At 37.6% G+C, this 25,403-nt stretch overlaps 1 protein-coding gene across 3 annotated transcripts in view; it reads left to right on the top strand.

Annotated features, from left to right (window-relative positions):
• The window catches only part of ARID4A (AT-rich interaction domain 4A), a 65,366-nt gene extending 39,963 nt beyond the window's left edge, over positions 1-25,403 (top strand). For 2 of the 3 annotated variants that reach the window (XM_028113055.2, XM_088024580.1), the window contains exons 16-24: positions 2,415-2,662; positions 5,121-5,318; positions 10,100-10,184; positions 10,988-11,189; positions 13,242-14,372; positions 15,095-15,199; positions 19,198-19,404; positions 20,010-20,156; positions 23,293-25,403. In XM_028113055.2, the coding sequence (XP_027968856.2) occupies positions 2,415-2,662; positions 5,121-5,318; positions 10,100-10,184; positions 10,988-11,189; positions 13,242-14,372; positions 15,095-15,199; positions 19,198-19,404; positions 20,010-20,156; positions 23,293-23,396 (2,427 nt within the window). In that variant the 3' untranslated portion in view covers positions 23,397-25,403. The remainder of the gene's footprint in view (positions 1-2,414; positions 2,663-5,120; positions 5,319-10,099; positions 10,185-10,987; positions 11,190-13,241; positions 14,373-15,094; positions 15,200-19,197; positions 19,405-20,009; positions 20,157-23,292) is intronic. The other variant, XM_028113119.2, reaches the window with a different exon arrangement.

Below are 25,403 nucleotides of genomic sequence, written 5' to 3'. Positions count from 1 at the left end.
GTGGCAACCACCATTCTACTTTCTGTCTCTATGATTTTGACTCTAGGGACCTCATCTCATATAGGTGGAATCCTACAGTTTTGTCCTTTCTGACTGGCTTATTTCACTCAGTATAATGTCTTCCAGGTTCAATCCATGTAATGTGTCACAATTTCCTTCCTTTTTAAGACTGAATAATATCCCCCATTATATGTATTTTGGACATACTTTCTTATTATTAAAGATGTTCCTCATCTTACGGAAAATACCTGCATAGTACTGCATAGTATGGATGTACCATAGATTTACCTTCCTTAAGAATTTCTCCAATTTTTTACGATTAAAAAAGTGCCACAATAATTATCCTTGTAAAAATTCCTCCTCATTTGTCTGAATATAGAAGGCAGACTTCTACAAATGGGATTTCTAGGGTGCCTGCCTGTCTCAGTTGGAAGAGAATGCAACTCTTGATCTTGGGGTTGTGAGTTCAATCCCCATGTTTTGAGATTACTTAAATAAATAAACTTAAAAAAATAAAAATCAAAGTGGGATTTCTGGGACAAAGGTATATAAGCCTAACGTGTGATAGATAGCAGTTGTTTTCATTCATTTACCTACAAGTATTTAAAGAACAGCTGCTCTATTGCTCAGAGACCTTTAGGTTCCCATCTACTTTAAGATCACTCTTTTGGCAACTAGGGGATTAAAAAAAAGATGCTTATGTGTTGCTAGTACACAATTTGAGAATATGGTTTCTAATGGTTGGATTTAGAGGGACCCTTCCTAAAGAATGAGTTATGTATCTCCTCAAGGAAATCATGGAAAATTCTGTTTATTCTTCAGTGAGTCCTTTTGAATTAATGTTCTTACATTTTTTTCTAAGTCTGTGTAAGTGCTTATGTATAAGTATATAATTGTATAAATATTTATAAATATATTTATATGATTACAATTTCATTAAAAAAATAAAAAAATAAAGAACAGCTGCTCTGTGCATAGGATATAGAAGTGAATAAGACAGAGTCTCTGCCCTCATGGGACCTACATTCTAGTTCTTTGTGATAAGAAAAATACACGTTTTTTCCAACTCTGAACCTTAAATAGCACATAGTTAGGATTGAGGGAAAACATCTGTTATATTGAGATATTAATTGTAATGTATTCTAGTGCTCCCTAAGTTGTTGACCCCTTTTCTATCCTCACTTTATTCCAAGTAGAGGGGAACTCTGCCAGTGTGAGAAGGTGGACTTGAGGGAGAATTTAGGAGAGAATGAAATGACTCACCAGTTTCATGGTCAGTTGAGCATGCAGGAGGCTAGATGAAAGCTTTTTTTTTTTTAAGATTTTATCTATTTGACAGAGACAGCGAGAGAGGGAACACAAGCAGGGGGAGTGGGAGAGGGAGAAGCAGGCTTCCCGCTAAGTGGGGAGCCCGATGTGGGACTCAATCCCAGGACCCTGGGACCATGACCTGAGCCGAAGGCAGACGCTCAACTGACTGAGCCACCCAGGCACCCCTAGATTAAAGCTTCTTGGGGGAAGAACAAGTTACTGCTGGCCCAGTGAGCTCTCCAGATACTCAAAGAAATCAGCTCACTTTTTGGCCATTGATGCAATTCACTCCTTTCATTTTTTATTTTTTAAATTTATTTTTATTTTCAAGAGTGCGGGGGTTGGGGGTAGGCAGAGGGAAAGGGAGAGAGAATCTGAGGCGGGCTCCACACCCAGTGCAGAGTCCGATGCGGAGGCTTAGTCTCACAACCCTGAGATCATGACCTGAGCTAAAATCAGGAGTTGGACACCCAACCGACTGAGCCACCCAGGTGCCCCTGTTCAGTCCTTTTAAAATGTAGTCACGTAGGAAGTGATAATGTAAATTTTATCTTAAAAATGGGAGAATTAGAGGGGCGCCTGGGTGGTATGGCTAATAAGTAAAGGGGATTAAGAGGCACAAACTAACAGTTATAAAATAAATCACAGGGATGAAAAGTACAGCATAGGGAATATAGTCAATAATATTGTGATGACTGGTGACAAATGGTAACTACACTTGTGAGCACTGCATAGTGTATATAATTGTCAAATCACTGTGCTGTACACCTGAAATTAATATAACGTATGTCAATAATTAAAAAAATTTATTGTAGTCAAGAAATATTAAAAGTGACATAAAATAATGTAGTGAACAAATGAGGAAATTTTTATTTTTTCTGTAGCATGTAGCCAAGGATCATGGTAGGCATGGACATAATTAAGTAATTTACATGGATTGAAAGGAGAAGTACACAAGGGTTGATGGGTTGTCATTGTCATGTCTCAAGCCAGAGAAATGACTAGTCATTGCTGTGAAGGTATAAGAAAAAGAAGCATCTTCTGCCTTTTCCCCCCTTTGTTTGTAGTGATAGCTATTTTAAAGCTTTTACCCCTTCTACTAGGGACGAAGGAGAATAGCTCGAGATGCACATTCTATTAAAAAGGAAATTGAAGAAGAGAAAACAGAGGACAAATTAAAAGACGATACAGAAAATAAGGATGTAGTTGATGATTATGAAACTGCAGAGAAAAAAGAAAATGAGCTACTACTGGGGAGAAAAAACACACCAAAGCAAAAGGAGAAGAAAATTAAAAAGCAGGAGGATTCTGATAAAGACTCAGATGAAGAGGAAGAGAAAAGCCAAGAGAGGTACATTATCTTATATTTGTTCTCCAGAAGCACCTGTCTGGGGTACAGCAGCGCTCTGTTCCTGCTTAGAGATTCAGGTTTGAGGGAATGTTTTCTTATTGGGACTTCCATTCCTCTTGTCTGATGAAGGTGAGACACATTGTGAAGATGATGTGTATTGCCTTTCGGAATTGGAGAATATACTGGTCGCACCATTTTAATAGCACTTGTGCCCTAAACAGTGGCCTCAAAGAAGGCTGCGCCACCCAGTCAAAAGAAAGGTCCTGCAGTTGACAGCAGGGAAGGGAGCTGGAGAAAAATGGAGGAAGTGGACAAGAGGAAACAGCGACAGCAAAAATTCCATTTTAAAAAAGGTACAATGTGGGAAAGCTAACAAACACATGGGTGCACAGTACTAGCAGATGTTTCTGTGTGTTAGCTTGATCTAAGACATTTTTCTTTTTCAAGTTATTGTATTGAAATAAGTGGCATGCACCCCTGATTCTAGTTTGGAAAATACATTCTTGCCCCACATCACACCAGTAAATTTCAGTTTTTTTTAATGTTCATCCTGTTTGCTGTTGAGTGTTGGTATTTTTTTTTTCCATGTATTATACATGTGTGGACTGAACTGACTTAAAAATAACCAAAGATGAGGCAGTCCAGCTAGATCAAAGTAATGTCCGACTGTGTTTAGTTGGCCATTTCTGTGTTGTCAAATGGATTTACTAATTTTTATATGCTACTAAAAAATGAATTTTAATTCAGCAACAACAGCATAACACATGTTCTTGTAACATAAGCTCTTCTCCATAGTTACTTTTCAATTATTACATTATATGATGATAAATTTTCTAGAAATTTGAGTTGTTAAGGAAAATTGGGGAAGAGTAGCCTGCTGCATCCAACTAGTGGCTGACACCCATCCAAAAATTAACCATTGAGAAAATATTTGGAAAATTAGGAATGATTGGTGAGTGGAAGAGAGGTAATTTTATGAATCAGTAAAAACAGGTACAAGAGCTATCACAATTACATGTGAATTAGATTAGTGAATAAAGTTCTATAGTGAAGTAGGATTAGTATTAGGAAAGCTGGGAGGAGATAATTGGAGTTGAACATAATGATGTGAGTGTAGTATTTGAAAATTCGGACAATAAATTTAAGCAAAGGTGAACCACTTAAAAAAAGTAGGGCTTAATTATAGTTTGAAGTTTTGTTAAAAATAAGTATCAAAATACGTGTTATATGTACATAATACATAAAACACATAACACACATATATATAAAATGTGTGGTTTAAAAAGCCTTTATAGTTGATATGTAAAAGAAACATATTTATTTTAGAGAAAGTTTAACAGACTTGAATATGAAGAACAATATTCCCTTTTATTAAAGAGTGAATATATAGAAAAACATAGTCTGTATTCTCATTCTATAACAGGAATCATGGAAACAGGAGATTTTTTTAATCTGTAAAGATTTCTGTTTGAAGTAGTTTCTTAGTATTTTGAAATTACCTTATCAGGATATAATTTGGAAGGTGTCCTTCAAGATAAAACATTCCCAGGGCAGATGGGGTTGAAAAAGCTTCTTCGTCGGTTCCCCTAGCGGTCCCCAAATTAATGCCCTGTGTTTATTAAAGCACAATGCCTCCTCTAAAGTATTTAAAACTCTTGGGACACTAGAATGATCTTTGGTGCAGATCTCTTCTGAATCCTTACCAGGGTTAATACAGAATGTTTTGTTTGTTAAAAATAGTAAAAATATTGTTGGACCTTCCTATGTCAATCAGTCTCTTTTATACCTGATTATTTGAAACAAAGAAAAGTTGATGGGAGAGGAGTAAAAACACAAGAAATCAATACAAGATACACAAAGCTTTGTTCTTCTGGTACTATCTCACAGTTTCAACAAGTAACCTAATATTCAAATATCTGTTGTTTCTTTGTTAGGGTAGAGTAACCTTTAAAATATAAACTAGTTTAAAAGACAGTTACTAAGGTAGATAGCCCTTGTTCATTATTGTGCCCACTAAAACAGTTTTGAAGAACCATTCCAAAATTGAGTAGTAGTAGCTTTAAGACAATTTAGTTGCAGGAAGTTACAAGCTAGATAATTTTCACATAATAAGGTGGCACTGGAGTATGAATCCTAAAGACTTTTTCAAAGCATATGGACCTTTGTTTTATCAAAAGTGATTAATCAGACTCTACATCATCATTAACTGTGATTATTGATTGGCCTTTAAGAAATAATAGATTTACTTGTGGTACAGTGCACCTTTACACAATAAATAAATTCCTTAGTAGGTAGTCCATAAAAATCTTCTCCTTCTCCTCCTTCTTCTCCTCCTCCACTGACACGTTATTAAGGTAATACTTAGGTTTTGACTATTCTACATGTTGGGTTCTTTTAGCATATATTAGTTTGTTCTCCATTAAATTAGTAGCATTATCAATGTTATAACTTGCCGCAGGGAAGAAACTGAAAGCAAATGTGACTCTGAAGGGGAGGAAGATGAGGAAGACATGGAACCCTGCCTAACAGGAACCAAAGTGAAAGTAAAATATGGTCGAGGGAAAACGCAGAAAATCTATGAAGCTAGTATTAAGAGCACTGAAATTGATGATGGAGAAGTTTTATACTTGGTACATTACTATGGATGGAACGTCAGGTAAGCAAGAAATCTATTTTCTTACTATTGCAATTTCTTTAACATGGTTCAGAAAGATCAGTTTAATGTTGTGGACTAAAGCAAATGGTATATAGGTATTTATAAAGCACGCCTTTTATCTGAATCCTCCAAAACTTTCAACATCCCCACTGTTTCACTAGCTATGTCAGTACTCCCACCCCACCAAGATCCTATCTATAGTTGAATAGGTTGGATTACTCATTTGCAGTGAGGGAGAACACAGAGTATGGGATAACATGGGGCATCTCAGAGGGTGTTAGATGGATTAATGAAAGTCCAGGGCACCGCCTCTGGGAACAGCAATAGCCCAGGATTTTGTGGGAACATCCTGCAGGACATGGGCAGGGAGGCAGGCCTGCAGCTCTCAGCGGTGCAAGTGGTTTGTTTATTACATTTATTCAAAATCAAGCTTTTATCAGGCATTGTAATAATTCTAAATTGGTTAATTTAAAAAGATAAGAAAAGACTCAGATTTGAGCTTGTTAGGTGATTTGGGGGAGGGTTTAAGGAAGTGGGCTTTGCTCTGGATTGGACATGGTCATGAAGTGATAATTCTATGATTGATTATCTTAATAAATCTTATCTAGGAGAGACTAGACCAAGGTTACTGTTGTAATTGGTAAAGCAGCAGCAAGTCATTCAAGATAAAAAGGATGTAGGTCATTTTTGTGGCTTGGACAATGTTTCTTTTTTTCCTGTATTATTTATTTAATTTTTTTTAAGATTTTATTTGAGAGAGAGGAAGAGAGCAGAAGCAGGGGGAGGGGCAGAGGCCTAGGGAGAAGCAGGCTTCTCCCTGATGGCAGGGCTCGGTCCCAGGACCCTGGGATCATGACCTGAGCTAAAGGCAGACGCTTAACTGAGCCACCCAGGCGCACCTTTTTTCCTGTATTTAGGCACTGTTACAAAGTGGTCTTGTTTTTGTCTTGATCCATCCTGGTCACAGAGCAGACTTGTCTGATGTTCTGTGAAATTGTTGATGTCCAACAGGAGAACAACAGGACCTAGCTATGAGTGCCGGATCAGCTCTGTCACTGATAGTACTAGGCAGGTTCCTGAATGTCAGGGACTACTTTTCTCTTTCTTTTGGAAAGTCTTGTGTGTTTAATATCTCTGCTTGCCCTGTATTTGCTTGGAGCCAGTGTGCTTCAAGGTTTCCCTACGTACTGGAAGTATGCTTTGTTATGTGTCAATTCCCTCACCTCTAAATTGGGGAAGATAAAGTACCTACTTTAGAGAGATGTTGTGAGATACAGTGCTTAATACCTGTATTAACATACAAAGTGTTTTGGGTGCCTGGGTAGCTCAGTTGGTTAAGCGACTGCCTTCGGCTCAGGTCATGATCCTGGAGTCCTGGGATCGAGTCCTGCATCGGGCTCCCTGCTCAGCGGGGAGTCTGCTTCTCCCTCTGACCCTCTTCCCTCTTGTGCTCTCTCTCATTCTCTCTCTCTCAAATAAACAAAATCTTTAAAAAAAAAAAACCATACAAAGTGTTTAGAACAGTGCTTGGCATGTAGTGTGTACTCAATAAATGTTGACCGTTTTTCTTTTAAGGTTCTATTTATTTGACTGAGAAAGAGCAAGATAGCACAAGCAGGGGGAGCAGCAGAGGGAGAGGGAGAAGCAGACTCCCGCTGAGCAGGGAGCCTGAAGTGGGGATCGATCTCAGGACCTTGAGATCATGACCTGATGCTCAACTGACTGAGCCACCCAGGCGCCCCTGATGACTGTTTTCTTTAGTGACAGAGTTAGGTTTCTTTCATTTTGCATCATTTTAAGAGTAAGGGTTTAATGAATATCATATAAAACTTTAAAACTTCTCACACCAGTCCCTATGCCCTTCACAGTTCTGACAACACTATAAACAAACGTTTTTAAAATTTTTTAAAGAGTTTATTTACTTATTTTAGAGAGAGATCTAGAGCACAAGCAAGGGGAGGACAGAGGGAGAGAGAATCTCAAGCAGACTCCTGCTAGGCCTGGAGCCTGGTGGGGGGCGGGGAGCGGGCCTTGATCTCACAACCCTGAGATCATGACCTGAGCTGAAATCAGGAGTCGGACAGTCAGCTGACTGAGCCACCCAGGTGCCCTGAAACTTCTGTAATATAAAAAATGTTTCCTGAATGTTTATAGTTGACATACAACGACATACTAGGTTCAGGCACATAACATGATTCGACAATTCTCTGCAAATTCTTTAGTCCATCTCTGAGGTCTGTTGTTTTGTATGCACGTATTGTTGAATTGGGTCAGGATGGGGGCTATTTTGTCAGCCCTGAGTCACTGCCTTTGCAGTTATAGCACATGATAACCGTCATTTTTCCTCTGCTTCTGTTCAGTTCCTTGCCGTCCATTTTTACTTACCTCTATGTGAGGCTGTTCTTCTGTTCTGCATTCTAGAATGTCCCCTTCCTATCACCCTTTGTGCTCATCTTTTTAGTATTTTACTATATGACTTTTCTCAACAGTCATTTTATTATATGCGCACGTTCTTCCTAGTTGGTTATCTTCCCAACTAGTTACTCACATGGTTTGTGGTTTTTCATTGTCCTTCCATACTCTTAAAAGCTAGTATAATTCTAGTCTGCTCATTGAAACAGAATCACTAGTTCCTAGAGAATCCAGTTGGATTTCTATAACAGGGTAGCATGTGCAATTGTGAGGGGAGTTCTGGTCTGTAGTTGAGAAATTCTGGGATCACCCCCAGTTGGCAGTATTAATGCTGGAGCCACCTACATGACATACTGTGGTCACCAGGCCAGTATGGCCTGGACCGAGTGTACTCTAGATTAGACCTGTGCTTCTTGGTTGTCTGATATGTCCTGTGGAATTTTGGAATTGGGCAGTTACTCCTTTGTTAGCCCTGGACCAGATACATAAATAACCCTAAATAACCCTCTTACTACGTTTACCAGACTCTACTTATTTTACTGTCTTTCACACCACACTGCAAGTTGCAGAGAGGAAGGACCTTCCTCTTCTTCTCAGTTATTCTCTACGGATTTCCTTATACAGTGCCTGGCATGCTAGTAAGCCCTCAGTAAATGTCCAAATGAGTGAATATTTCTAAGTGAGGTACGAATGTAGATACTTAAAAGCCTGGCAAAATGAAAATATTGGGTTAGTCCAGGAAGAGAGAGTTTTCAAACCGTAGTATAGATAGTCATGGTCCTGTGTCAACCAAAATGTGGATATTGGAACTGTCTTTACTTTGCACGGCACCATGGTAACTGGGTTACAAAGTGTGAGGGTGCTTTTCATTAACATGGTGCAGTTCAAAACAAGAACTACCTGTACTGTTTTTTGCTTAAATGGTCAGATTTTAGATTTTGATTGAGCTCTATAAATACCTATACGTTTACATAATGTAAGAACTGGTATTTAGTTCTAGAAAGTTTCATTTCTTTTTTTTCATTTTATTATTATGTTAATCAGTGTACATTACATCATTAGTTTTTGATGTAGTGTTCCATGATTCATTGTTTGTGCATAACACCCAGTGCTCCACGCAGAATGTGCCCTCCTTAATACCCATCACCAGGCTAACCCATCCCCCCACCCCCCTCCCCTCTAGAACACTCAGTTTGTTTCTCAGAGTCCATCGTCTCTCATGGTTCGTCTCTCCCTCCGACTTACTCCCCTTCATTTTTCCCCTCCTGCTATCTTCTTCTTCTTTTTTTTTTTTTAACATATATTGCATTATTTGTTTCAGAAGTACAGATCTGTGATTCAACAGTCTTGCACAATTCACAGTGCTCACCATAGCACATACCTTCCCCACTATCCCCCAGCCACCCCATCCCTCCCACCCCCCACCACTCCAGCAACCCTCAGTTTGTTTCCTGAGATTAAGAATTCCTCGTATCAGTGAGGTCATATGATACATGTCTTTCTCTGATTGATTTATTTCACTCAGCATAACACCCTCCAGTTCCATCCACGTTGTTGCAAATGGCAAGATCTCATTCCTTTTGATGGCTGCATAATATTCCATTGTGTATATATACCACATCTTCTTTATCCATTCATCTGTCGATGGACATCTTGGCTCTTTCCACAGTTTGGCTATTGTGGACATTGCTTAGAAAGTTTAAATTCTTATTTGCCCCTGATTAGTAACTTGGACTATGTGGAAATTCAAAAGTGGTGTTAATATTTTGGAAGAAGGTATAGGGGAAATGAATTTTCAATTTGAGCTAAACAGAATAAAGGATAAAGGAAATGAAATATCTCTAAAAAATTTCAAAGTTTTAGAGATGACATAGTTCAGAATAAAATTTTATTAGAAATACTGCAGGCTCTAGGGTTCTGGGAGGAAAAGAGAGTTGACAAGAACTTTATAAATAAACCTGGAACTTGATCCTATTACAAATAATGAATTCACCTGGCTTCTCTTTGTTGTATTATTCGGTCAATAGAGCAAATGGCAGTGTAGCATAAGCTTATTTCAGTACGCTCAGATCTATGGGAAACAAAAGTGCATTTGTGGAAAACAAAAGCGGCTCAGTTGTGAATCTGCATAGAGTTTGCCCACCTAGCTCTTCCTCTATCTACCTCGTTTACCCTAAGAAGTTCTCTTGCCTTCTCCTGCTGGTGGCGTCTACAAAGTCTACAAAGCACCTCACCAGCAAGCCGGCCCCTGTGCTCTTCACGTTTCTGCCAACACTAGAACCAAACTCTAGTTTTCTCACTGTTGTTTTATTTGGTGCGTACATTCAAATAAGGTATTGTGAAGTTTTCATTTTTTTCTTTGTTTTAAGGTATGATGAATGGGTGAAGGCTGACAGGATAATCTGGCCTTTGGACAAAGGTGGACCAAAGAAAAAACAGAAGAAAAAAGCAAAAGTATGTATATAGAGTCATATCCTTTATGATAAGTATAGGTATTATTTATATTGTACTGTTTTTTATAAATCTTGTTTTTTCATTGTAATAATCATCTTGATTTTTTTAAGGTAGTTGTGATTTTCTCTCTTATAACTCAGAAGCTAAAAACATAAAAAATGTAAACACATTATCACAGTGTTTCAGGAAAGATAAAAACCAGGGACCCGTTAGGATATAGGCTTCAAACTCAAATGTCTATAGCGGCTATACAGAAAAAGGGTAAAGCAGGATTGACAGTGACAAAAAAAGAGGACACATTCCTCATCAAGAGAGGGTGGAACTCACCAGTCTCCTGTGGGATGCAGACTCAGGGTTGCCAGATTTTAGGATTTTTTTAAGTCAACTGTCTTTAAAGCTAATACTAGATTTTAATACACATACCCACTGGCTAGTTGTACTCACATCCACACCCTTGATTTTCAGCCTTTGCTATAGAGATTCACCTAGTGTTTTGCCTGTTTAATGGTGCTCAGGGAGTAATCAGGAACGAGGGGGAGAGTGTAGAGTAGTTGTACATCTCTCTAATGCATGGACTCTGGCTTTCACAGTGTAATTGCCGTGTGGCAAACTGTGCACTATCATATGCATAGAAATACACTGTGTTAGAAAACTATTTGCTTTTAATGTTTCTATAAGAACAAATTAAGAGTTGACATATAAAATATATAACCTTTTTGAGTTACGGTTCTCCTTGGAGAAGTAGAATGTTTACTTTTTCTAAGGCACTGGCCCTTCTCATACATTTTGTTGCTGTTACCCAGAATAAAGAAGACAGTGAAAAGGATGAAAAGAAGGATGAGGAGAGGCAGAAGTCAAAACGAGGACGACCTCCTTTAAAATCTACACTTTCATCAAACATGCCGTATGGTTTGTCTAAGACTCCAAACAGTGAAGGAAAATCAGGTACCAGAAGTGCTCGAAGCAATATGCCAGACAGCTCACCTCTGTCAAATGGAATGGAAGGTGCTCAATTTTGAGGATCATTGATTTTTTAAAAATCAATAATATAAATAATAAAACTTCACTTGTGGAGAGACTCATAGAAAGTCATCTAAAGTTTTTAATCTCCTATAAACTACAAAATTTGATTTGAAGAAAATATTTTAGTATATCATGTTTACTTAAAATTTAGTGATTTCTTATCAGTATCGTAGGAATATTCTATTTTAAAAGGAGATGGGTTGACAAGTCATGCATCCTACTGTGTGCTACACTGTCTTTCAAAACATGCACCAGTGTTTCTTGTACTTCAGTGCTGTTCACATAGGATATTTCAACAAAGCTGAGACCAAAATGTTCAAAAAGCGCAAAGTAATGTGGTATAGGCATTTTGTGCTGAGTATTAGGTGAACATATTCTATTTTGCTTTTAACTTTTTCCCCATTTTTCTACCTTGATGTGCTTTCCCATGTAATTTAAAATGTTAAATAGTGGTCTTATATAAAATTTTCCCTCCTTTCAAGAAAAAAGCTATTCTGAACTACAAGATTGCCATTTGTCCATATGGTGTTTGTGTGTAATTAGAAAAGGGCATGCTCCTACCTCATTACTGCCATCTGCTGGAAAGTTGTCATAATAGGCAAATGCAAGATGTCAACAAAGTGAAAGCTGTCCTTAGGTAGCATGCTCTTTTGCAGTGTACAACCTATGAAACTCTACATAGTAGTCTCAGTCTTGCTCAACTTCCAGATAAAAGTTCTTTTTTTTAACATAAGGATTCTAAATCTTGAATATGATAAAACCACAAAACCATATACCTTTTCACTTAAAATACATTTAAGTTTGCCTTTTGAACTTGCTTACAATATGTGGGCAGAATTTTTTTTTTTTTTAAGATTTTATTTATTTATTTGACAGAGAGACACAGTGAGAGGGAACACAAGCAGGGGGAGTGTGAGAGGGAGAAGCAGGCTTCCTGCTGAGCAGGGAGCCTGATGTGGGACTTGATCCCAGGACCTGGGATCATGACCTGAGCCGAAGACAGACGCTTAACGACTGAGCCACCCAGGTGCCCCCAGAATTTTCATATTTTATAGATCCTGTACAGTCTTATGGCCCAACTTTATTATTTTAAAAATTCTTTGACTTAATGAGAATGATTTCTTTTGTAAGAAGGTAGCTTGACTAGGGGCGCCTAAGTGGCTCAGTTGGTTAAGGGTCTGCCTTCGGGTCAGGTCCTGATCCCAGGGTCCTGGGATCCAGCCCTGTGTTGTGCTTTCTGATCAGCAGGGAGCCTGCTTCTCCCTCTGCTGCTCCCACCTGCTTGTCTCTCTCTCTCTCTCTCTCTCTAATAAATAAATAAAATCTTTAAAAAAAAAGGTAACTTGCCTGTACTTTTATGTCTTTTAATCAGAAGAACACTTAAAGTTTTGGGAATTCAAATTGCTCATTTTGTACATCTCTTTCCAGAATTATTTTAAATAATTCTCTCTAGGGACACAAAATGCCATCACATTTATTAATCAGTACCTATTAGATCTCAGATCAAACAACCTAATGCATTAATATAATCTCAGTACTCTAGTCCTTTAATTTTTCCTTTTTCTTTTAAGATTTATTTATTTTAGAGAATGCGTGCAGGGGTGAGAGGCAGAGGGAGAGAGAATCTCAAGCGGATTCCCTGCTGAGTGTGGAGCCCGACGTGGGGCTCACTCTCACAGCCCCAAGATCATTATCTGAGCCTAAACCAAGAGTGGAATGCTCAACTGACTAAGCCACTCAGGCGCCCTTAGTCCTTTGATTTTTCTAAGGATTAACATAGCCTAAACATGATACTAGTGAGAAATGCAAAATAGTTCTTTTATAGAATTGAGACAGTAATATTTTCAATGTATTGTAGTTTTACATGGAGTTTAATTTGAAATACCCCCATTTTTGGCACAAAGGTATGATTTATCAGAAATTTCTGCAGGGAGGCATTCAGAGATAAATAAGAGTTTTGTTTGGTAGAATTTTTATTCTAAAGTTACATTGGTAATTAACACAGAAACCTTTGTAATATATTCCATTTTGCAGACTCTTGCTCATCTGATAGTGAAACAGAAGACCTTTTAGAAAAGAATTTGATGAATGAAGAACTTTCTCCTGATATTAAGGAACTAGAAAAAAATGAAAATTTAAATGATGATAAACTAGATGAAGAAAACCCAAAGATTGCTGCACATATATTAAAAGAAAACGAAAGGACGCAAATGCAGCCTTTAGAAACATTGAAGTTAGAAGTTGGAGAGAACGAACAAATAGTACAGATTTTTGGAAATAAAGTGGAACACATAGAAGAAGTTAAGAAAGAGGCCGAAAAATCTCCTAAGGGAAAGGGAAGACGAAGCAAGACAAAAGATCTTTCTTTAGAAATTATAAAGATTTCATCATTTAGCCAGGATGAAGCAGGAAGTGAACCTCATATAGAAGCTCAGAGTCTAGAATTTTCTTCATTAGACAGTAAAACCTTTTCTTCTACTACCGAAGATGAAACTGACCAATGTGCAAAAGAAAAAAAGTTGAAACGGAAAATACTGGGACAGTCATCACCAGAGAAAAAAATAAGAATTGAGAATGGAATGGAAATGACAAACAGCATATCTCAAGAAAAGACCAGTGACTGTGCTGCATCTGAGGGAATGAAAAACTTAAATTCTGAACATTTTGAAATAGAAAATGAAGGAATGCCGTCATTAATTGCAGAGTCAAACCAACGCATTCAAGAATTGACTAGTGAAAAATCTGACAGTCCAGCTGAAGAAACTGTAAATACTCCCCTGAAAGAAGAAGAGGATGCAATGCCTCTGATTGGGCCTGAGACTTTGGTTTGCCATGAAGTCGATTTGGATGATTTGGATGAGAAGGATAAGACCAGTATTGAAGATGTAGTAGTTGAAAGTTCTGAGACTAACTCTCTTGTTTCTATTCCACCTGCCCTACCTCCTGTAGTACAACATAACTTTTCAGTAGCTTCACCACTTACTCTCAGTCAAGATGAGTCTCGAAGTATAAAAAGTGAGAGTGACATAACCATTGAAGTTGATAGCATTGCTGAAGAATCTCAAGAAGGTCTCTGTGAGAGGGAATCAGCAAATGGGTTTGAAGCCAGTGTTGCCTCTGGTACCTGTAGTATAATTGTTCAAGAAAGAGAAAACAGAGAGAAGGGTAAGGACTTTCTAGGGAGAATATCAGCCTGATTATCTCAACCCCAAAATTATTAAGTTCAGAGTTTTAGGATCGCTTGAGCAGTTAAGTTCCCTCCCTCCTATTCATTCTTCCTTCCTACTTCCCCCTCTCCTTTCTCCTGCCTTTAAAAAAAAAAGTATATCTAGAAATTTATGTGGAGTAGACAAGTGAGTAATTACAGCTGCTCTGGTCGTGGCATTGGCTCGAGAGTGGGGTACGAACTGTGGTGGCCAGAGACATGGCAAGACAGGCATTTAGAAAGTTTCTTCCCCTCTCTGAGTTTTAGCTGAAAGGAGTGCAGCTGAAACTGTAACCAAAGGAGGCATTATGCTTCCAGAGAAATCTCATGGAGAAGTATTGCAAGCAACAGAAGTAGCTGTTGGATTGGGCTCCAAAGGATAAGGGTGGAGAGATTCAACCAGTTAGCGTGAAAGTTGGAGATAAAGTTCTTCTCCCAGAATATGGAGGCACCAAAGTCGTTCTAGATGACAAGGATTATTTTTTATTTAGAGATGGTGACATTCTCGGAAAGCATGTAGACTGAATAAATCATTGAAATGGCATCATGTGAAGCTGCCCATTCCACTGAAATTGTGAAATCTTTCATCCTGTGTAAATAATTTCCATGTCTCTCTTTTATAATAAACGAATGGTATCCAGAATAGGTATATATTTTTTTCAATTGTCTCTTCTTATTTCAGGTCAGAAAAGGCCAAGTGATGGAACCAGTGGATTACTGGCAAAAAAGCAAAAGCGTACCCCAAAGCGAACAAGTGCTGTAGCCAAAAGTGAAAAGAATGGAACAGGTTGGTGCTTTCCAGTGCTGTCTTTAGCATGGTGTTAATATTTTCAGCATTTTGTTTGTTTGATCATTTGTGTCAGTTTAAAAATTTGCTTTAGGGGTGCCTGGCTGGCTCACTTGGTAGAGCACGCGACTCTTGAGCTCAGAGTTGTGAGTTCAAGCCCCACGTTGGGGGTAGAATTTACTTAATAAAAAGAAAAAAAAATCTAATGTTTGGTTTATTGTGTTATGGAAATAGCAATTTTCTCACTTATTTTTAGTCTGAAGGGGCCTGTCAATTTTATTTAGAGCTGGGATAGCTGTGATTTATTTTTTATGCATATTTCATTTGTATTTCTCATGTAAAGTGGTTTAATATTGAGGAATGTATTTGAGGATCTTGAATAATAGGAAAGTAATATTTGCTTTAGTGGTAAAAGCAGATTAAGTTTACATTTCTGAATGGAATGGTTTATTTTAACCTAGAAAAACTGATTTCTAAATAGTATCATGGTATTTTTAAAACAAGAAGATAAGATTCTTATGGAAACGAACAAGGAAATTAGTAAGTCAATATGAATAGAATACATGAGAAAGACTTCTGTACAATATGGAATAAAACTAAGTTGTAGAATATTGTAGAAATAAACATGGTTGATTTTGACAAATTAAAGTTGTATCTCCAAAACATGCCTTCATACAAGTCTGAAAGGAAAATTCTAGGTTATAGTAGATACATATCCCATGGAGGGAGCATATGACTGATACAAGATAAAGGCATTTCAAAGGAAAACTTTGAACTATATTTGAAGTTCTCAGAGCCACATGTGGCTAGTGGCTGGACAATACAGATGTATAGAGGAGGAGTGATGGGAAATGAGAATAGAGAGGCAGCGGGAATTACAAAGGGCAACTGAATAACATCATAGTGCCTGGCAGATATGTTTGTCAAACGATCCAAGTGACCACCACTGGTAATGGGACAAATGGGAATCACGTACTACCTGGCAGGATGCAACAGGAACACAGCAGCACATCTGTGACGTTCCTGTCAAAGATGCGTAACTTGAATATAATCATGAGGAGCCATCAACAAATTCCAACTGAAGGATCTTCTATAAAATAACTGGTCCGTGATTTAAGAAATTGCAAAGGTCATGAAAGTCAAAGAAAGTGGAACTGTTGCAGATTTAAAGGAGACTTATGAGACAGGACAAAAGCAGCATATGATTCTCACCTGGATCCTGTTGCTACAAAAGACATTATTGGGTCAAGTAGAGAAACTTGTATGGGATCTGAGGATTAGGTGATAATATGTTTGTGTTCATTTCCTGATTTTGATTGTTGTATTATGGTTCTCTAAGTGTGTGGTGGTTTTAAAAACATATCTACAAATCTGTTGATACTCTCCCCTGCAAGAGACAAAGCCTAATTTCCTTCCCTTGAGTGTGGGCTGAATGAAGTGATAGAGTATGACTTCAGAGTATAGGTCATAAAAGGCACTGCAGATTCCTCCTTGCTCTCCCTTGGATCACTTGGTCTGGGGAAAGTTAGTTGCCAAGTCCTGAGGACACAGTAGTCTATGGGGAGGTCCACATGGTAAACTGAGCACATCCTACCAATAGCAAGCAAGGAACTGAGGCCTCTTGCCAAAAGCTACATGAGTGAACCATCTTGGAAATATATTCTTCAGCTCCACGTCAAGTCTTCAGAGACCACAGCTTCAGTAAAAGCTTGACTGCAACATCACAAGATTCCCAAGCCAGACCACACAGCCAGGCTGCTCCCAGACCCCAGTTTTCAGACACTGTGAGATATTAACCATTTGTAGTTTTAAACTGCTAAGTTTGGGGCCAGTTTGCAGATAACTAACACAAGGAGAATGTTCTTGTTTATAAGAAACAAACACTGAAGTACTCAAGTATGGCTGGGCAACTTAACCTTCAAATGGGTCAGAAAAACATTTTTTGGTAACTGTTCTTAAAATTTTTTTGTAAGTGTGAAGATTGTCTAAAAAGTTAAAAAGATTAAAAAGAGAAAGGAGATCATCAGTTTTACTTTTGGGACTTAATATTTGGCGAGAAAAATGAATTAAAGTGATGGGACGTGAAATCATTAGGACTCACTAGTAGTTACATATGAGGGACTGGTTAATGAACATGGAATACAGAAGTAGCAGCAGGTTGTTGGAAGAGTAATTTCGGGAAAGTTGAGTTAGAGGTACCCAGTATTAGGGGAGTAGGGGTCTGGAGCTTAGAAGAGTCTGTTTTTTAGAAGATGGTTATGTGAAGGATTGCAAGATGATAAGATTACTATGGGAGAGTTGTAAAATGAAAATAAAAACCAAGAATAGAATTCAGTGGGCTATCTCTTTAGAGATGGCACTGATCAGAGACACTGGGCACTGATCAGAGACAAATGCAAATCACTAAACACTAGTGGGTTTGAATAAGAAAGAAGTTTTGAATGCTATAGGATATGCAATAGGATTAAAATGCATTCCTTGAATTTGGTGAATTGTAAATGTTGGGACCCTAACAGGAGCATGAGAATGTGATTAGAAGGTGTGGAAATCAGGATAACAAAAAATTTCTTTCAAGAAATTCGACTTTAGGGGCGCCTGGGTGGCTCAGTTGTTAAGTGTCTGCCTTCGTCTGCCTTCGGCTCAGGTCATGATCCCAGGGTCCTGGGTTCGAGTCTGGCTCCCTGCTCAGCAGGAAGCCTGCTTCTCCCACTCCCCCTGCTTGTGTTCCCTCTCTCGCTGTCTTTCTCTGTCAAATAAATAAATAAAATCTTAAAAAAAAATTTGATTTTAAAGAGAAGGAAAGAGAAGCCAGCTAAAAAGGGAAGTTTTCCTTCCTTTCCCTCCCTCTCTCAGGGTGGGAAAGATGATGTAAGCATGTTGGTAGACTAGGAAAAGAAGTTGAAGGTAAAAGAAGATGGATAATTGATGTTGGGATATTCCAGAGGAGCTGTGAGTGGATGGTTTTAAGCGTATAGCTGAAGAGGTTAGTCTTCAAAAACATTCTCTTTCTGAGCACCCCTAAAAGTTAATAAAGACAGATACAGGTAGAGGAAGGGCTGGGAAATTGAGTGTGTAACATTCCAACTTTGCTTTTTCAGGAGAAGGCAAGGTTCGCTTTTGAGAGTAGGGTGGAAGGGTGGAAGAGATTGGAAAAAAATAAAACTGAGAGAATTCTAATTTGTTATGAAGTGAAAAGCAAAAACATGTTTAATATTACAAATTTGGTGAGGAGGGACAAAGTTGCAAACAATTTTCTGCTCACATTTTATTATACACATGTTAAAGGATGTGTATACATCAAGTATTTCTGTGCTTTTTCATTTATGCAGTTTGGGTGGTTTTATGTCTTGTTTTAAACATAAATGGGGCAATACTATACATATTGTTTTATAACTTCGCTTTTTTATTTGACAGTGTATATTGGATATTTTGCCATTTTTGTTCTTGTAAACTTTAGCTCATTCTTTTTAACAATTTTAGCAAATTATTCAGTAGTATATTTGACCCTTGAACAACATGGGTTTAAATTGTACAGATCCATTTATACACAGATTTTTTAGAGTTCTGTAAATGTATTTTCTCTTACGATTTTCTAACATTTTCTTTTCTGTAGCTTACTTTATTATAAGAATACACTATACAATGTTGTATATAACATACACAATATGTGTTAATCAACTTTATGTATCAGTAAGGCTTCAGGTCAACAGTAGGCTATTAGTAATTAAGTTTTGGGGGAGTCAAAAGTAAATGCAGATTTTTGACTGCATAGGGTCAGTGTCCCTAACCCCAACATTGTCCAAGAATCACCTGTATGTAATTTTTAACCTTTTTCCTATCGGTGGGCATTTAGATTTCCATTTCTTTACTGTTAAGAAATTTGTGCATTTGTATACTTATTTCTGTAGGATACCAAAAAGTGTAATTGCTGGGTCTGCTGCATTTTGATATTTGATATTTTTGTCATTTATAATTTTTGAATCAATTTTTTATTATAGGACAAAGCAGTGATAGTGAAGATCTTCCTGTCCTGGACAATTCAAGTAAATGTACACCAGTAAAGCATCTTAGTGTGTCTAAGCCACAGAAGCTTGCACGATCTCCTGCAAGAATTTCTCCTCACATCAAAGATGGAGAAAAAGATAAACACAGGGAAAAACATCCGAATTCATCCCCTAGAACATATAAATGGAGCTTTCAACTCAGTAAGAAGCTTTAGAAAACCTGAATGTATTTTGTAAAAGTAGTATTTATCTTAAAACGTCAATATAAGAAATAGTGGTTACCATATTCATTTATGTAGGTTTCCAAATACTGTCTTGTCAATAATCACTACTTATCATCTTAAATACAAATCCATGCCTTTTCATAATAATAACCTGATAAATATTAACTAGAGAAAGATCTCCAGTAACAAAATAAGATGTGTGTTTGTATGTATCAGTGAAACTGAAATACCCTTTCTAGTATTGATAACTGGAAATATCCAATGAATGAAAAATCAATACAAAGAAACTATTTGGATGAATAACTACAATTATAGATTAGGGTTGCTGTGTATTGATGTTTTCTTGTGTTTATCTGATCATTTAAGTAATACATATTTGGTATAAAAATTTTGGGATATATACAGAAATCTTATTCATGAATTTAATTAATGTCATCCTTGTATATAGAGCCTTATTTAGCTATTATTATGGAAACTTTTAATAAAGCTTTTGATTTAGAAGTTGAGTTTTGATAGAACTGCCATCTTCTTTTCTCAGATAATTATTTTAAAAACCAAATTAACCTTTTTTCCCCCTTTTAGATGAATTAGAGAATATGAACAGTACAGAGCGAATCTCTTTTCTCCAAGAAAAATTACAAGAAATCAGAAAATATTACATGTCTTTGAAGTCTGAAGTTGCGACCATAGACAGGAGGAGGAAAAGATTAAAAAAGAAAGACAGAGAAGGTAATTTGATTGTAATTTTTCTTCCCTTGTTTTTCAAATATATCCTGTCATTTTAGAAGATTTACATTAGTTACTCTTTGAATATAGTACATATTTATTAATTGTTGTTTTTAGATTCCTAGTTTTATCTTCTTTGTGATATTATTGAAATGAGCGGGTCAGCAATTGAATTAATCAGGAGGAGACTCTTAAAAAGGACTATGAACTGTTTTTACAAAATGTGATTTTATTAAATGTGGTTGGTTCTCAAGAAGAATTAGTTACTCCCTCTGAAATTCACTTTGCTCAACAAATATTTACTGGTTACCTATTAATAGGCACTATATTTGTAATTATGAGGTTCACCAAAATTAGTGGGCATATGGCTTATCCTCCAAGAGATTGTCTTTTTGCGATCATAAATGATTTGTTGAAATCGTTCAGCTCAACGTTAATATGTTCACACTATGTGCCAGGCCCTCTTCCAGGTGGTAGAAGTACAGAGATGAATGAGATACAGACTTTGATCTCAAAGATCTTAACTTCTAGCAGGAAGGGTGTGTTCGATGAGGACCCCAAGAGTGGTATTACTAAGTACAGGAGTTGGTGGAAGGAGAGATTACTTTGGATTAATCATGGAGAGACAGTAGTGTCTGACTCAGACCTTAAAACTGTGTAGGAATGACTTATAACATCTACCCCGTCCTGAAGTCCCACTAAAATAACAGTAAAGAAAATGAAAAGCCCTGTACCCACAAGAACGAGATAATGGGATAGCAGACCACAGTAGACAAGAAATGTCAACAGCCTCTCTCTCGGAAGCTGAGAAGCAGATAGACTGCTTTAGCAGAATGCTAAAACGTAAGCTTGTTTATCCTTGCAGTGGGGCAAAACAAGAAGCGAGCCAGCCCATACCACATCACCCCAGCTCTGAAAGCAGGGATATAGGTGAGGCTAAAAATGGAGATTGGTTGAAAATGGAAGAAATTGGATTCTTTTGTCCCATCCTGTGATACAAACTACCTTCTTTCTGCAGCTCTAGCAGAAAATAGAGAATTAACTTATTATATGGAGAGGAGAAAGAAGTCCCTGTAGACTCAGGGGCACCAGCCATAGCTGAAGGTGAGGGTCAAGTGCAAAACCAGAAATAATGAGCCTGAGCAAAAGTTTACAATACTGAATGATGAGACCCCTATCCCTTTTCCAACTGAAATTCTTATCCTCTTGGCTTCCTGAAAGCTGGCAGCTAAGCTTATGCTCACTCATGGGAGGAGACTGAAGGATTCTTCTGGAGAAGCTGGTCAACCCAAGAGGAAGGAACTAACACAGATACCAACATTTAGAGGTTCCTGAACCAAAAAGCAAGATCCTTGCCAGTCACTGCATATGCATTGCCCATGATTGAAAAGCTCTGCACACTCGCACACAGCTTCCAGTTAGCTTTTTAATGCCCCCCCTTTTTTTAAAGATTTTATTTATTTATTTGACAGAGAGAGGCACAGCGAGAGAGGGAACACAAGCAGAGGGGAGTGGGAGAGGGAGAAGCAGGCTTCCCGCTGAGCAGGGAGCCCGATGTGGGGCTCGATCCCAGGACCCTGGGATCATGACCTGAGCTGAAGGCAGATGCTTAACGACTGAGCCACCCAGGTGCTCCTAATGCCCCCCTCTTAAATATGGGAGCCACAAGACCAGATAGGAAAGCTTCTACATAAAGGTAGAAACCAAAGTAGAAAATGAGAATAAAAAGGAACTTGTAAAAAACAATGTACCATACACCACACCAAACTATAATCACTATACAGAGATACAGGAAAGATACTGTAGTCTTGAAACAAAAATGTTTTTTTTTTTAAGATTTTATTTATTTACTTGACAGAGAGAGAAAGAGAGCACAAGCAGGCGGAGCAGGAGGCAGGGGAGAGGGAGAAGCAGGCTCCCTGCCAAGCAGAGAGCCTGACGCGGGGCTTGATCCCAGGACCCTAGGATCATGACCCGAGCCGAAGGCAGACACTTAACTGACTGAGCCACCCAGGCGCCCCCAAAACATAATAGTATTAATACAATTCAGAGACCAAGACAGATCTGTCAAAAATTAAAAAAAATGATAGCAGGAATTTAAAAAATGTAATAGAAGAGATAGATAGCAAAGCTAAAGAAATCCTAGTATGTGGTGGGCTCCTGGGTGGCTCAGTTGGCTAAGCGACTGCCTTCGGCTCAGGTCATAATCCTGGAGTCCCGGGATCAAGTCCCATGTTGGGCTTCCTGCTCAGCAGGGAGTCTGCTTCTCCCTCTGACCCTCCCCTGTCTCATGCTGTTTCTCTCTCAAATAAATAAATAAAAATCTTAAAAAAAAAAAAATCCTAGTAGGTGGTCAAAAAGACGGTAGGAGAGGGGCGCCTGGGTGGCTCAAGTCGTTGAGCGTCTGCCTTCGGCTCGGGTCATGATCCCAGGGTCCTGGGACCGAGCCCCGCATCAGGCTCCCTGCTCTGCAGGAAGCCTGCTTCTCCCTCTCCCACTCCCCCTGCTTGTGTTCCTGCTCTTGCTATGTCTCTCTCTGTCAAATAAATAAATAAAATCTTTAAAAAAAAAAGAAAAATTTCCAGAAACAAAGGATATGAATTAGAAGGTTGAAAGAACTCACTGTAACATCTATAAAGAATGGGAGAGAAAAATTACACCAAAGCCCATTGTGAAATTTCAGAACCCTTTGGTTTACCATATAAAGGTATACGTAAAAAATGGGTCTCGGAAGAGCATCCAGTTTCTCATGTCAGATTTCTCCGTGCACTAGAAACTAGCAGCCAAACTAGAAACTAAAAAGCTAAGAAGACAACATAGGATCCAGCAAACAAGGAATCCCACTTAGGAAAACAGTAAAGAAAAACGTCAAGGTGATGAATGAAAGCGATAGGGTGACCACTGCATAGCAGGCCTAGAGAGCCAACTATTCCAGGAAGAGGATGGACAAGGAGGGGAGGGCTCCAGGTCTGTCTCTTTAAAAAAAAAAAAAAAAGTAAATTACATGATAGGCTTGCCTATATTGAGAGGAGTTTTCTGCCTATGGCAGAGAGTTAGGGGACTAATTTCTGGTTTGCCAGAGGCTAGGTATCTTTGTGTGATAGTTTTTGGGTCTAATGTAGTTACTTTGATTCCACAGTGTCTCATGCAGGAGCCTCCATGTCATCTGCTTCGTCAGACACTGGAATGAGTCCCTCATCCTCATCTCCCCCACAAAATGTACTTGCTGTAGAATGCAGGTGATAAACGTTTTCTCTGCCTTCCCAGCAGTTTGCTGCCATGGACATAAATCCCAAAATCCTGAAATACAACCACAGAAAGCACTCAACTGGTTTGACATTGCTAAGTATATCCTGTATACCTTTCCAGGCTGGATTGTATCTATTCCTTCTCTTTTCTTTTTTTCTGTTGCAAAAAATAAGCTGATTAATAATTGAAGGTTAGGCAGCCTGCCATATTTGTCATAATTTTTCCTCTTTAATTTTTCATTTTTTGTGAAGATAGAAAAAGGGCACTTAGCAAATTCAATTTGTATAATAAAGCTTTCAAATGTTATAGAAATCATAGACAAGCAAGTGCACATGATAAACATCAAAATATTATCCAGCTGAATAGTGACTGCTGCACTTTCACTAAGATGTATTTGAACACTTGGTGAGTAGGGGGTTTATGTTGTTGTTTTTTTTTATTGTTGTTTTTTATTTTTGTGGAAGCACTTGCTATTTAGAACTGCCAAAGTATATGTTCAGCAGTGTGCCCAGGTTTAAAGGTGTAAATGGGACAAAATAAATTGTGAAAGGAAGTGTAGTTGACTGAAAACTACAGTTGTAATAAGTCTTCCACTTTTTATAGGATTTTTGAGCACACAATTATGCAAATATTTTAATGTTTATTAATGTTTACAGTGGAATTGTGAATAAGTTTTCAGTGGACTATCTTATCCCTTGACAAAAATATTTTGTCTTTTTTCTATGTAATTTCAGAGTTTTTATTTTGTTACAAAAAGACAAAAATGAAATATATAACAACAATGAAGTTATTTAACAAGATTTCTAAAGCTGAAAATTTTGTGTAAAATAAGGTATTATCTTGCAACTTGTTAAATATATTTATTCAGACATTGGATGTTGTATTTTTATGTATTTTTTAAAATATTAATAAAATTGAAAAAAAGAAAATTCTAGGTTAATTCACTCTTTGGATGACAATAGCTCTCAGCTGTCCCTTTTACAGGAGGTTGCATTCAGTAGCTTTGCCTGTATTGAAGGGAGTCTGTCTCAGTCCTTCAAACAGTATAGAACTATAAATGGGCATCTGGATCATTAAAGTACGTCCTCGTTTAGAAACTTTGGCAGTCCTAGTATTTAAACTGTTTTGAGGATCAAATTTTTGGTTGCCCTTAAAATACTTTGTCATAGTTTTTATGTTTGCTATACTGCCGAATAAATTTCTATCTCCCAAAGTTGAGATGCAACAACTAAGTAAAGCAACTATGTATGCTTTGTCTGTGAATTGTTCCACAGACTGATACATTTTGTAAATAATTCCAAAATCATGTATTTAAAGCATTTTTGCCATATACATTATGTAAAAAGGTGATTTTTTAAAATCAGTTTTTAAATTCATGTTTGTACATTGAAAGGGGTTTTTTTTAAACCTCCTTTTCTGTGTTTAATATGCTGTAGAGTAATAAATAACCTAGATGCTCTAGACTGTATATCAGGACCTGATTGACAAGAACAAAGTCAGAGCCAAACACTAGTGATGGCATAGCATTACCGAAATCATTGTTTCTTAATTTCATTTTACCACATTGTGAACTTGTGATTCAGATTCCTTCCATTTTCGCAGAGAATTAAAAAGAAAAAAGTACTCTTGTAAAATGCACTTTTCTGTCTTTTCTTTGCAAAGCAGAAGTATTTCAATGTAAAATAAAAATGGAGCTCAGTGGGCAGTATTAATAAAGGCCATGTTTTAAACATAGGCTTTATATTTTTAGTTTTCATTTAAGTGATTGTTTTTTCCCCAAGTGCCAGTACCCTTAACAGTTGGAAAATCAGACTTTGCAAAACAGAGCATATTCGATATATTTGTCAGTCTTTGTAATAAAATATTTCTAGTACTTAATTATAAAAGTGAAAACTGTCATTCACAACCAGTTGAAACTAGGAGGCAACCTTAGATTCATATGTTAAATATTTTAATGACTTCCTTCAGTAGCAATTCAATAAATGAGAGAACTAGTTATCA

The sequence above is a fragment of the Eumetopias jubatus genome, unplaced genomic scaffold (assembly GCF_037043125.1).
Source record: "Eumetopias jubatus isolate StellerSeaLion01/CBP00866 unplaced genomic scaffold, mEumJub1_p1.0 scaffold_7, whole genome shotgun sequence".
NCBI classification, from domain to species: Eukaryota; Metazoa; Chordata; class Mammalia; order Carnivora; family Otariidae; genus Eumetopias; species Eumetopias jubatus.
Note: the sequence above shows the minus strand (reverse complement) of the source record. Positions and strands in the feature narration are given on the sequence as shown.